This window comes from Ahaetulla prasina, chromosome 1 (genome assembly GCF_028640845.1).
Source record: "Ahaetulla prasina isolate Xishuangbanna chromosome 1, ASM2864084v1, whole genome shotgun sequence".
NCBI classification, from domain to species: domain Eukaryota; kingdom Metazoa; phylum Chordata; class Lepidosauria; order Squamata; family Colubridae; genus Ahaetulla; species Ahaetulla prasina.
In genome coordinates this window covers 66,656,726-66,670,534 of record NC_080539.1, presented here as the reverse complement: position 1 = coordinate 66,670,534, position 13,809 = coordinate 66,656,726, and the positions used below count along the sequence as shown (strand labels likewise).

Below are 13,809 nucleotides of genomic sequence, written 5' to 3'. Positions count from 1 at the left end.
CTGGGGGATTTTTAATGGTTATTAAGGAATAGATTATTTTACCTATTTCATTTATATTTTGACCATGTAGTTTTATTATTCAGATTTATTAAGCACAATAAATGGGTTTTATTTAAATTAGGGAGAAATATGTATATTGCACTCAATTCTCTGTAGTTTTTTAAAAAACTCTTTTTATCCCTTTCTATAGGATTCTTTGGAAAAGCTACTGGCATCTGAAAAGTATGTCCTGAGGAGAGATTTCACTGTAGTTCTCCAAATTTCATTTGAAGAAGTAAATATGCCACTCACAACAGTAAGAATTGCAAGTTTCTTATCCTTTCTGGGCCTTCTTCTTTTTCTTTCCTTTTCTTCTTTTCTTTATTTTCTTCCCTCTCTCTCTCTCTCTCTTTGAGTTTGAGTCAGGCATTGATTCCTGGCAACTGCAGTTTTCTTGGCAGGATTTCAGAACTGGTTTGCCATTGCCACCTTCTAGGGCTGAGAGAGTAGCACTGGCCTAAGGTCATCCAGCAGGCGTTGTACCTAAGGTTGGACTAGAACCACAGGTGGTATTCAGCAGGTTCTGACTAGTTCTAGAGAACCAGTAGTGGAAATTTTGAGTAGTTCGGGGAACTGGTAAATACCACCTCCATCTATTCTCTGCCTCCCGAGTTCCAGCTGATCGGGAGGAAATGGGGATTTTGCAGTAACCTTCCCCTGGAGTGGGGAGGGAATGGAGATTTTACTGTATCCTTCCCCTGCCATGCCCACCAAGCCACGCCCACCAAGCCATGTCACGCCCACCAAGCCACGCCTACAGAACTGGTAGTAAAAATTTTTGAATCCCACTCACAATCTCCCAGTTTCTAGCCTGGTGCATTAATCACTATATCCTAACCCTAAACATTCCTCCTCTGTGTGAGCACAGCACTCAGCAAATGGGTATAAAAGGTGAGGGTTTTCTCTTCCTTTCCTCTGTCTCTGCAGTAGCTGCCATCTTTATATTCCTTGCCTTGCACCTTTCTGCTGCCTGCCTGGTCTTGCACAGTATCTTTTCAGGAATCTAAGCTCATTTGGAAGAAAGTGAGTGGAGCAGACATTAAGAAACCGTAGGGCTAGCAGCTGGTGGGCAGAGCACAGGGAAGGAGTGTGGAGAAGGCTTCTACCAAGCCTCCCTTTTCTAGCAATCAGTGCAGTTTATACTGCTGCTACTGCTCGAAGACACTATGGTCCTGGTCTTTTGCAGACCAACTGTACTACTTATGAACATCCATTCTTGTTTCAAGTCAGAGGACTTAGGGTTGGAAAGTTAGATTAACCATCAGGGCAGACTTTGGAATTTGTCAGACATGGATAGTCAAATATTATTCTATGGGGTTCAATTCCTCAACCCTAGGAATTGAGTTCTCAGACCTTTGCCTTTTAGAGCAATAGCAATAGGCACTTAAACTTATATACTATTTCATAGTGCTTTACAGCCCTCGTAGAGTCAGCATATTGTCCCTAACAATCTGGGTCCTGTTTATTTTATTGACCTCAGAAGGATGGAAAGGTGAGTCAACATTGAGCTGGTCAGGATCATTTGTAGAGAACTATATATCTAGTTTTAGGACCTATAGCACTCACCTGCAAGAAGATTTGGAAAGAAGATCATGAATTCTAGGTGCCAAGTTGTCAAAACTTCACTGGGAGTACACGACATGAATATTGCAACCTTTTATCACTGCAAAAAAATCAACAACTAAAAGGCTAAAAGTGACATTGATTCTCCATATGATGGACTGAAAAGCTTCCCTTTTCCAGATAAACAATTATGCAGAAAGTTTTGTTGGAGGATTGTTTATAAATTAAAGTCATTTCCCTATTTTTCTATTATTAAGGAATATAATTTAAATGTTAATAATTTAATTGTACAAGGCAAAACACATTCAGGATATGTATAGGATATGTGTATAATTTATGTAGTTATGTAATACATATGACATGTTTGTGATTTTTTAAAAAATGTGTGTTTAATATATAGTTATACAAGCAAAACATACATCAAATAGTTGGGTTGTTTTAAAATTTAAATGCAAAAAAAGTATTCAGTTCTCTTCCATTCTTAATTATGTTGCAGGTTAATCCTGATATTGGTTGTTCAAAAAAGGAGACACTACTGAAAATCTCAGGGGGGGAAATTGCTGTTGTAGGAATAGGACTTTGGAACAATATGGTAAGAGGCATAAAAATATATGGAAGACTTCACAGTGTTTTTCATTCTAAAGAAAAGCTGCAATAGGAATGGGTATAGCCCTTTTTTCATGAGGCTTTGAGATAGTGACTAATCAGAGGCATATTGTCATGACTAAGCAAGAATTTGAATTCAGATAGCCATAAAGCAAATCTGTCATTCTGACTACCTCCTTAGGTAAAACTTCTTCAGGCTGGTTTCTTTTCAATGCATTGACTTTCAATTCAACAGCCTCATAAAACAGATATCAGTGACTTCTGCTGTAAACGATGAGCTCTAACTTTCTTTTGGATGTGGACGTCCTTCACTTTAATGACCCTATTTATCTGATATGGTAGGGCAAAAGTTAAATCCTTGAATCAAGGTTGCAATCTTGGATGACAAGAGCTGCACTTAGTTATCTTGACCGATCTCTCTTTTATCCATAAACACACATAATGATGTCAAAGTTCTTGTCTCAGCCTTCCATTTATTGCAAGTTAGATGCCTTGATAAGAGAACAAAGGGTGGTATCCTAGATTATTAAATTTTATTTCATTTTTTTTTAAAGTCACACTTGAATTTTAATTTAAAATCTGACTTACATATTACTTGAGCTGGAAAACAGATTGTTGAATCTCCCTCTCCCTTTTTTAAGCCCAATTAAACAGTTTGCAATCTACCTGTTCCAGTATTTTAAAAGAAAACCTTTATTGCTAAACTATAAACTCCACATTTCCCAAGTGGGAAATTTTCCATCTTTTGCTCAACTCTCCCTTTTAAGCCACTTCCCATTCTTCTTTTCATAATTCTTCAAAATTTCCCAATGAGCATCTCTCTGGCTGTTTCTGTATTAATGGCTTCACATGGTATTATTCAAAAGATACTGTACAGCTGTCCCATCTGTTCTTAACACAATTATTGTGGTGGGAGAAAGCCAGGGAAGCAGTGTGGAAATAAGGAAAGCAGCTGTTAGATGAAGACATTGTCCACAATATGCTACAAATAAGGCAAATTTTACAGGTCTTGAGGCTGGCCTTGAACAATTCTGAGGCAGAATACTACTTTAACATGGCCTAAGAACTGTTGTGCTTCACTATCCAGGTTCTCTTATTACCAGAAGAAATGATCAGAGGATTCCCCCCGCCACACAAACACCTTTTATGTACTGTAGTTTGCAAGGGTGTAATCCATACAAGTGAAATGTCTCATACTGCCAGAATTAAAGAAAGGGGGGAAAAAACCATAAGAAAGATGACCTTATTAGGTCAGCATCTCTAACAAGGAGGCTTGATGCTGCAGAGAAAATACTCCATAAGAAATAAAAATAACAGAAAAACCGAATCCTTGTAAATCCTTGTAGGCAGCTTGTTTTTCCTTAGTTATTTATTAAATTTCATTTACTTACTTATTTCATTTTACATCATCAGCTCCGAGAGACAAATGTCCTGTTCTATGAATATAATATAATATAGAAAAAAAGAAAATTATTTTATATCTCTCTATATTAGTGGTTCTTAAACTGGGGTTAACATTCATTCATGTTAGGAGCAGTTAGTCAAGTGCTTCAACCAGGAAACTGATCAACTGAGCAAACCTCACCTATGGTTTTCTTTCTATTTTTTTTTTAATTTTAGTTGACTCCAACTGGTCAGAAGAAGCCCTATTACTTCACAAAAGTACCTGATCCAAAGTGTCCTTCTCAGGTAGGAGAACAATATTTTCTACACACAGCTTGAATAGTATCTCTTTTTCCAGAGAAATGCTTTCTCTCACTGTGGTGGGCAACATATGTGGCTCTGGTTGTTGGTGAACTACAATGTCTTGTAATTCCAGCTAAGACAGCTGATTGCAAAGGCTATCTGATTTTTCTGTTTCAGCAGCACTTATAAGATTGGTTTCCATTCTTGCTTCAAACCAAGATTTATATCTAGTACCTTCCAGATTGTGGATAATGGAAATTATTCTCCGACACATCTGATGGACATAAGTTCAGGAAAGTTGGTTAAAGAAATTTAATGCAGTCTTTAAAATCTGCATTATTTCTACATATTGCAGCTAATGTTAGATTGCCCAGAGTTACCCTGTAGTAAGAATTCATTTTCTGTAAATTTCTGTAGGCCCAATATGTATACCCAAAGTGATATACAGGTAAGATTTTGTTTCTTTCTCCATTTCACATTACACTATCCATTAAAAAGTATTGCACTATGCCCATAAAACATGTAGCAAAATATGTTATAAATGTATATTTAGAGGCTTTTTTAAAAAGTAAATCTGAATAGATTTGCATGTGTTTTTAGTGCATTTTAGTGCATTTTTAAATAAAAATCTAGGTTAAGCCAAAAAAAAAAATGGACAAGATACAATTCCCCAAAAAGAGAGATGCATCTATAAATTATGAGTACCTATTCTGTAACATAATTTCCTTTTTGGAACAAGTAAATTTGTACATTATGTCCTTTGACCAGCATGACTTAATAACACTTCAGTATAGTCCAAAAGCTAATGAACAGTTATAATTAATCCTAAGGGTTAAAGGAAAGCAATAATTTTCAAAAAATATACCCCTTGCTGGGGAGCAATAACAGGAGAAAGGTGCTATGTTTAAATCTTGATCCCATTTTTTTCAGAGACATCTGATTGGCCACTGTGGTGATATGATGCTCTCTTGTTCTGTGAAAAAACTCCATAACAACCATTTTGAGCATATACAGTTCTGGAGCCATTTTGGACTAGCAATCCTCTGCAGATAGTCCTCAATTTACAACCACAATTGAGCCAAAATTTCTGTTGCTAAGTGAAATAGTTGTCAAGGGCGTTTTGGCCCATTTTACAATCTTTCTTGCCACAATTCTTAAGTGAATCGCAGCAGTTGTCAGGTTAGTAACACGGTTGTTAAGTGGCTTCCCCATTGATTTAGCTTGTCAGAAGGTCATAAAAGGTGACCACATAACCCCATCTCACTTCAGCTATCATAAATATAAATCAGTTGCCAATCAGTATCCAAATTTTGATCATGAGGCCATGGGCATACTGCAACAGTCGTGACTGTGAAAAGTGAAAAAATCAGTCATGACTGAAAAAAATGACTTTTTTCAGTGCCACTGATACTTCAAACAGTCACTAAAGCAACGGTTGTAAGTTGAAAACTACCAGCAGTGATACAACCATGACAGGTCCCCTCTGTCTTTGCACTTTCTTGTGTTTTGTGTCAGCCTGACACAAAACACACTACAGAAAAAAACCCAGGTAGGGTTGGTTAGTCATGACCTGAAGGTGAGACAAGGCCAGCATCACTGGGGCATGGGGTAGAATTGGGGCTTTTTGGTTATTCTAGTCATGCTGCAAATAGCTAATGAAACAGAGTGGCAATCATCACTAAGTGTTGTGATGAACAAACCTTCCAGAAGAGGATCAATGAATTCCAAAGTCTAATTCAGGACAACTGAACTTTAATGTTGTGTCATTAAACACTGCAAGAACCCAAATTTTGACACCCAAGGTTGTAGCAGTTTCATTTAAACAAAAAAGCATTTTGTATGAGAACGTAGGAAGTTAGACAATTGCCTGCCTTGCCCAGAGTATTTATTTATTTATTTATTTATTTTATTTTATTTATTTAAATTTTAATCTACAATAACTGGCAGGATTCTCCAGAGTTTCAGTCAGGACTTTTCCAACCTGCAAAGAGATCCTGAGTTCTTTGTCTGCAGAGCCTATCCTTTACAATTGAGCTCTGCTTCTCTCCAGCCATTATGGTCAGAATCGCAGCAACTGAGTAGACAGGAAAAGCATGTTCCAGACTCTGACTGGTGGGCTTTCAAATGCTGGGGTGGGTTTCACAGGTTCTGACCAGTTCTGGAGAACTGGTAGTGGAAATTTTGAGTAGTTCAGAGAACCAGTAGTAAAAATTCTGACTGGCCCCGTCCCCATCTATTCGCTGCCTCCCAAGTCCCAGCTCCCAAGTCCCAGGGAGGAAATGGGGATTTTGCAGTAACCTTCCCCTGGAGTGGGGTGGGAATGGAGATTTTACAGTATCCTTCCTCTGCCACGCTGACCAAGCCACTCTCACAGAACTGTTAGTAAAGATTTTTGAAACCCACCACTGTTCAAATGTGTCCCCAAGGACATTTATTCATCAACAGGCATCGCTTCTTCATGGTATTAGTGTGCTATTGAAAATGGAAGAAAGATCTTTTAAGCTTCCCTGTTAATGTATATTTTACATTTGCTATTCAATTCAAGGAAAAACAAAACTGTAGCCTAATTGCGTCTGAAAATTTATTATAGTTGCTTGTTTTAGCAAACGTGTCTTTTAGGAATAGTGTTCTTTTAAAAAAATAGAATAATAATGCAATAAAATAGAAACAAACTTACACAATTTTATTAGCACAATAAAATTACAAATTCGAGATCCCACATGATAAAAATTAAATGCTGAGTCAAAGTAGTAAATATGAGGCTCTAAGCTCAGTCATGGAATAAAATAGCAGTTAAGCCACTAATGGTAGGTTAAATGGTAAAGAGATGAAATGATAAGCTTACAAAACACACCTTGAATTTCCTGGTGGGAAGGGTTCCACAATCTCAGGACCATCAGCAGAAAGCATTTTCTCTCAAAGTCTTCCCTCTGAGCTTTGAAATGAAGGTGGTCACCTGAGAAATTACCTCCTTGCATGGCTGTTGTGCTTCAGCAAGCACAAGAAGCACATAGAGATAGTTTTCGACTTACTATCACAATTGAGCCCAACATTTCTGTTGCTAAGTGAGACGGTTGTTTAGTGAGTTTTGCCCCATTTTGCAACCTTTCTTGCCACAGTTGTTAAGTGGATCACTGAAGTTGTTAAATTAGTAACGTTTTTTTTTAAGTGCCTTTGTAACTTTGGTCACTAAACAAAATGTTGTAAGTCAAGGACTATCTGTATTGAAATCTAACCCATAAAGAGCTTTGGAGATCCAAACTACCACTTAGGCAATGCTTGGAAATAAACCAAGTGTCGCTACAAGTCACAGAGGATATTATGATAGAGCACCTGGTGCCAGTTAAAATCTTGCCATCAGATCCTGCATTCATAGGGGCGTGTCAAATTTGTCAGCTTTCAATTTCCAAACATTAGGGGTACTCAAAAGTTGTGACATACCTTGGGGATTGTAAATATATTTTGGTTACTTTAATATAATTGAGATGTGCTTGGTAAGTAACTACATAAATATCATAACTTTTTAACATTTTGTTTGTTGCGTTAACCATAATTCCTACTTATTCTGAGGAAGAGATGGGCAATGCCATCTCTTTGACAAACAAGCTGACAAAATATTCCTACTACAGCCCTGTGTACAAAGGCTGCTGGCAAGTCAATCAGCAGCTGCACTTTCCTAGTCTCTTTCTGAGAAATAATAATCCTGTAGTAGGGTAACAAGCCTCTTTCATAGCCAGATTCAAGAACAAACTCCATTTCATTCAAGAAAGTTTAGTTGACAATACATCTTGCATAAAAAGGTCACAAGGCTAATTTCAGTTACAACCGCATTTTGATTACAATTTAGCAATTTTTCCTAATCCATATGAACTACTCTATTTCACAGGTAAGGCAAAGAATTGTGGTTTAGAGAGTTACATGTGTAAGAGAAGCATTCTCTATGTTATATTATACCCATCTGAGTTTTATATGGCATGCTCTGTCCCTTCCTAAGTGTATCTCTTCGGTGTCTGGGTTCCTCTTATTGATCAGTAGCCCTGATTTTCTCAAAGATCTTGATCATCCATGGAGAAGTCAGATTGTAATATACTTCTAGTACTTGGACCTCTCTCTGTGGATTGACCATAGAGATTTTCCATCAGTTGAAAAGATTGCTCTCATGACTTCATCTCTGGTGCCAAATGATTACTGCTTTCACTATCTTATCTTTTCAGGAGTACCCGTACATCTTCACATACAAGAATAGTAATTACTCACCTTTTCATGTGGTGTCATGGACTGAAGCACAGCCTCAAGTACGGAAAGCATTGGTTGCACAATATTTTATTATTACTGATTGGAGATGAAAGGAGGTTTGGCACAACAAGTTTCATGCCTCATTCTTTCCTAAAAAGGAACTCTACTTCTCCTATCTGTTCAACACATTCATCTTTCCCAGTACTGGAATACTGGAAACTGTGTACAATTCATTGTTCTGTGTCTCTTTTCAGGAAATGAACCTTGGAACTAATATTCCATGTTCTGACCGTAGCCCCTCTAACACTGTTCCTATCTCAGGTACATTTTCTGTTTATGCAGTTATTTTAGTCTGTAAGGTCTGGAATCTCTCAATATTTATTAAGACAAAGATGGGAATCTTATTTATCTGTGAACTTGAGCTCAAGCTGAATATGTTGGGACTTTACCATCCAAACTTAGCAGAATTATAAGCAAAAATACAAGATCTTTTGATACACTTTATAAGAGTGGCTGTGGAAATTGAATAAATGAATAAATTGAATAGTCAAGACAGAGTCAATGATTTTTTGCTTATCTGTGGAACATTTGAAATCACAATAAAGCTAATTGTTAAGGTTCAATTTTTAAGACAAGCAGTAGTGATATCAGGCCTTTCAAAGTAGCTGGAAGACTTTGGGGCGAATTTTTTGCAGGGATTGCAACTAACGGCAGGAATATATACATATATAAATACTTGTCCAGGCATGGGATAGTGCAAGCCATTTATTTTATTTCTTTCTCTTTTTTTTTGCATGGGTGAGGTTGCCAAATCAAAGTACTCTTGCTTTTTGGTTGAGGAATGTTCAGAAAGCTGAAGGATGGAGGTTGATCCAAAGTTAAATAGATGGTCAGCTCAAGATGCCCCCCCCCCCATCACACATTCATCATATTGCATAGGAAGATTTCTGTGTTTTGATTTTGGAAAGAGTTAACCAAGGATCACTGCAAAGAGATAAGAAGCTTCAAAGTTAGGTGACCTCTTCCAACTATTGGGGGTAGGGTCATCATGGGAATCCTGTACTGTAAAGTATTAGAATAGAATAACAGAGTTGGAAGGGACCTTGGAGGTCTTCTAGTCCAACCCCCTGTTTAGGCAGGAAATCCTATACCATTTCAGACAAATGGTTATCAAATCTCTTCTTAAAAACATCTAGTGTTGAAGCATTTACAACTTCTGGAGGCAAGTTGTTCCACTGATTAATTGTTCTAACTGTCAGGAAATTTCTCCTTAGTTCTAGGTTGCTTCTTTCCTTGATTAGTTTCTTCCATTGCGTCTTGTCCTGCCTTCAGATGCTTTGGAGAATAGGTTGACTCCCTCTTCTTTGTGGCAACCCCTGAGATATTGGAACAATGCTTTCATATCTCCCCTAGTCCTTCTTTTTATCAAACTAGACATACCCAGTTTCACCAACCATTCTTTATATGTTTTAGCCTCCAGTCCCCTAATCAACTAAGGAATATAAGATGGCTTCCTTTGATATATTTTAGGAATCTAAGCATTTGTAGGAATTTTCCCTTCCAGTTCACTTATTCTTTACTTGTTGAATTGCTAATTATTCAAATGTGTTCCTTGCTTTATGTTATATATTGGTTTTCCAATTATTTTTATATAGAAAAAGAGAACTAAAAGGGTAATTTGTGTAAAAATGTAGCTTTTAAAGGACAATCTGGCTTCCTGTGAAAAATTTCTAAATCATTTGATAACAACCGCTAGAAACAAAAACCATTTAATTGACTTGTTTTGTAAAAAAAAAAATACAACATGCAAATTGTTTTTTGAGAAATAGCTAGGAAATAATGTTGCATTAATTTCTTTGGAAGAAGAATTGGGGAGAATATGGTGTTCTTATTAGAAGGCTGAATTTCAAAGTTTAGCTGAACATGACTTTTTATGTTCTTACAAATTCTCCAAAGAAGTATATTCCAAATCCTAAAGATTTTCTAAAACTTATATCGTTCTCTTTCTTTTTTATAGTTCACAATTTGAGGCCAGGAGACATAAAAGTTATAGGTGCCCTTGGGGACTCATTAACAGTAAGTGTGGATCACCAAATGTACAGTCGTCTATTCTAATTTGAAAAAGGAAGAACAAATGATCTTCAAGGCCAACTGAATTTTCAATGTTTCCTTCTGCTATAGTCCCAATGATACTGGGTTATTAATCACCTTTAGATTAGAAATGCCATCTCTCTTGGCATTGTTTCCTATTTCCACATGGTAGCTAATACAGCATAATGGACAGTGCAAACATTTTTCTAGCAATGAAAAGTAAGCATCCTGACTGTGTAGTAGATAACCTGTCCAGTATAATTTTATCCTCAGTAAGTGGCAACTCTGCAAGCAAGAAACAGGTAGTAGTCCTCAACTTACAACCACAATTGAGCCCAAACTTTATGTTGTTAAGTGAGAAATTTTTTAAGCAAGTTTTGCCGCATTTTAAGACTTTCCTTGCCACATTTGTTAAGTGAATCACTGCAATTTTTAAATTAGTTACACCGTTGTTAAGTGAATCTGGTTTCCCCATTAACTTTGCTTGTCAGCTTACAAAAGGCGATCACATGATCCCAGGACACTGCAACCGTCATAAATGTGAGTGAATTGTCAAGCATCTGAATGTAAATCATGTGACCATGGAGGTGTTACAATGGTGCTGTTTTTCAGTCCCGTTGTAACTTTGAACAGTCGTTAAATGAACTGTTGTACGTCAAGGACTACCTGTATTTTGCTGAAAAGCTCTGTGAAGGTCAGTTTAGACGTGCTGCTACTTTTGTATGCAGTACAGATCTTACCTGTGAAAGCTCTATGTGTATGTGATAACACTAAAAAAGTCTGACATGAGCCAGCCCAGGTACTTATCTCCCACTGGTGTGTAATCCAGACAGTAGCAATGCCAGTTTATGGGTATTGAATATAACCCTTATTATTTCTTCTATTTCACCATCTCTTCTAGGGAGCTTAGAGTAGTCTGTAGGATTACTCCCAATCTAGTGCCAGAGGTTACACTTAAAGAGATGGTAAATCCACAGTAAGTTGTTTAGCTTTATCATTGATGGGACTATGAACCTGGACATTATGTCAATTTTGGACTGAGTTGGATCTTTGTAAGCATTATTACAGTACTTAAACCCACATTATGGGTTTCTTCTTTAAATTCATTCATTTCACTTTGCATCCATTAATTTTAGGCTAGTGGAAGCATTTATTAGTTGGATCAAAATGGGTTACAATTTTGCATTTCTGTGCAATTAGTATTCTTGAGAGTAGAATACTATTGTATTTCTTGAAAGATTTATTTCTAATTTATTTGATTCATAACCAGCTCTTCACTTATTTTATTTTAACTAAGGATTCTTATATTGTGCCAATTTGTTTGTCCTTCTACTTCAACCCATTATGAAGAGGCAAAATACTTTTGGATTTCTGAAAAGCAAACGTTGGGAACGTGTTCTTTGGATCATACTAGGTCACCCTCTAATCATTAATTCTATTTGTTCTCTTGATTATCAGGCAGCAAATGGGGCTGGAGCTTCACCAAATAATATTATTGATGTGCTGATAGAATATCGAGGTCTTTCATGGAGGTGAGTGCTCTAACCGAAATACTTTTGATTATCCAAAATCTGCTGTCTGTTTTGTTTCCATGGGTGTTAAAAGTCAGTTTGCTACCTGCTATCTGTAAACTATCAGAAATATATTTCTAATCTGTTTTGGAGTAATCCTCAAATTTTTATGCTTACAATTTGGGTTAATCTCCTCAGTAACAATTTAGTAGTGTTCATAATAATAGGTCAGCATAGGTCTACTGGCAATAGCAGACAAATGCTTAAAGAGGGCTATAAATTAGTTCTGTTCAGAAAGGTTGCTATGGGTTATAGATTGAAATGGTAAAATAGGTACTAGTTTTTAATGTACAACTTCGCAAAACTGTTGGAAAGTCTATCCTCTATGTTCCTTAGATCCCCCCACCTGCTATTTCTATTTCTTTGCATTGGGGGGGGCTTTTGATTAAGCTTCATATGAGATTATTCGGGTGATTTGCCTTACTATAATCTATATACTAAGCAAAGCTGGCTGGGGAATTCTGGGAGTTGAAGTCCACCAGACTTAAAGTTGCTAAGGTTGGAGACCCCTGCCTTAGATAAATGGGGAGTTGAGTCTTAGGCCCGATTTCACAGTTCAAATAAAAAGAGATTGTTAAATGTTTGAAACATCACCAGACTGATTCCAAATAAACCCTTCTTGTTTGCTTTCTTTTTCTTGTTTTCCTTACCCCGTTCCCAACTCTGCAGCATTGGTGGAGATGAAAATCTAAGAACGGTCACAACGTTAGCAAGTAAGTATCTCTTATTTATAGGTTGGTCTATTTGCAAAACTCTTCCATAATTTAGGGAGCAGACTTGAGAAAATGTTTTGCAAGTTGTCAGATGAAACCACTGTGCATTCCAGGATCCAGGACCAGCAGGAATATAGGAAGCAGAAAGCTGCTGAACCTCAAGCTCTAATTTGCTGTTGTGGTTCTTAGTAGATTCTATACAATTATTCCAGAGAAACCTGCAAAGAAGGTACCCTAATGACCAATGCCACTTAGGCCTCCAGGAATATGTTAGACTAGGAGCAGTCCTTTTAAAGCAGCGGTTCTCAACCTGTGGGTCGGGACCCCATTGGGGGTCGAATGACGATTTGCCAGGGGTCGCCTAAGACCATCGGAAATATGGGAAGTATACTTGCGAATGGAAGAATTGCGCTCCAATGGTTGACTTCACAAGCCAGCTGCAGGCTCTTCAAATCGCTAGCCGAATTCGGCTTCAGGCGTGATGAATTAAAAAAGAGAGAAATCTTTGCTCTGATGTCTCCCTCTCAAGCCAGCTGCAATCACTCCCAATCGCTAGCCTAATCTGGCTTCAGGTGCCATAAACTTAATAGGGGAGGAGTCTCCGCTTTAATGCCTCCGTCCTCAAGGCAATCGCAAGCAGTTCAGATCGCTAGCCACAATGGCTTCAGGCGCGATAAATTCAAAACGAAAATAATTTTACGGTTGGGGTCGCCACATCATGGGGAATTGTATTAAAGGGGTCGCAGCACTATAAAGGTTGAGAACCACTGTTTTAAAGGTATTGCAACCTGTCACCATAACGCATTGTAACAGTGTCCCAGTTTCTGAGCAGGAGTTGTGTTTCTTTGCAAAGGTGGCAGCAGACACATGCTTTACTATATAAGGTGATTTACAACAGATATTTATAACAGGGCTAAACAGTGCAGTCCTGGTGTCAAGGTTTCCTTCCACGTCTCCCTCCCAGAGATGCTCTCTCGCTCTATCCCTCCTGCTTCCTTCCCTTTCTCTTCTTTTTCTTCCCTCCCCATTTCTGGGCTTGACAAGAGAAAAAAGTGAAAAGTAAGGAAAGGCCTCGGAATTACTGTAGTGTGCTCAGTGTGGCTTCATCTTGTCCAAGTCAGCCAAAATACCAAATGCTTCTCTGTTGAAGGAACAACTTCTCAGGTTCTTTGGCCCAGTTTCTTTCCCCAAAACCAGGGCTTCTTTGCCAGCAACCATCTTTTTCCACCCCACCCCACCCCACCTCATCTTTGGAGAAGTTGCCATCTGCAGCCAGATGGGGCACTTCTTCCCATTCTTGGACT

The 13,809-nt window shown here is 37.8% G+C and overlaps 1 protein-coding gene across 1 annotated transcript in view; it reads left to right on the top strand.

Annotated features, from left to right (window-relative positions):
• Window positions 1-13,809, top strand: part of PLB1 (phospholipase B1) — a 118,943-nt gene that overhangs the window by 16,377 nt on the left and 88,757 nt on the right. Inside the window, exons 12-19 of the mRNA XM_058162534.1 lie at window positions 191-295; window positions 2,099-2,194; window positions 3,829-3,897; window positions 8,109-8,189; window positions 8,385-8,451; window positions 10,148-10,206; window positions 11,680-11,753; window positions 12,462-12,505. Coding sequence (XP_058018517.1) covers window positions 191-295; window positions 2,099-2,194; window positions 3,829-3,897; window positions 8,109-8,189; window positions 8,385-8,451; window positions 10,148-10,206; window positions 11,680-11,753; window positions 12,462-12,505 — 595 coding nt within the window. The remainder of the gene's footprint in view (window positions 1-190; window positions 296-2,098; window positions 2,195-3,828; window positions 3,898-8,108; window positions 8,190-8,384; window positions 8,452-10,147; window positions 10,207-11,679; window positions 11,754-12,461; window positions 12,506-13,809) is intronic.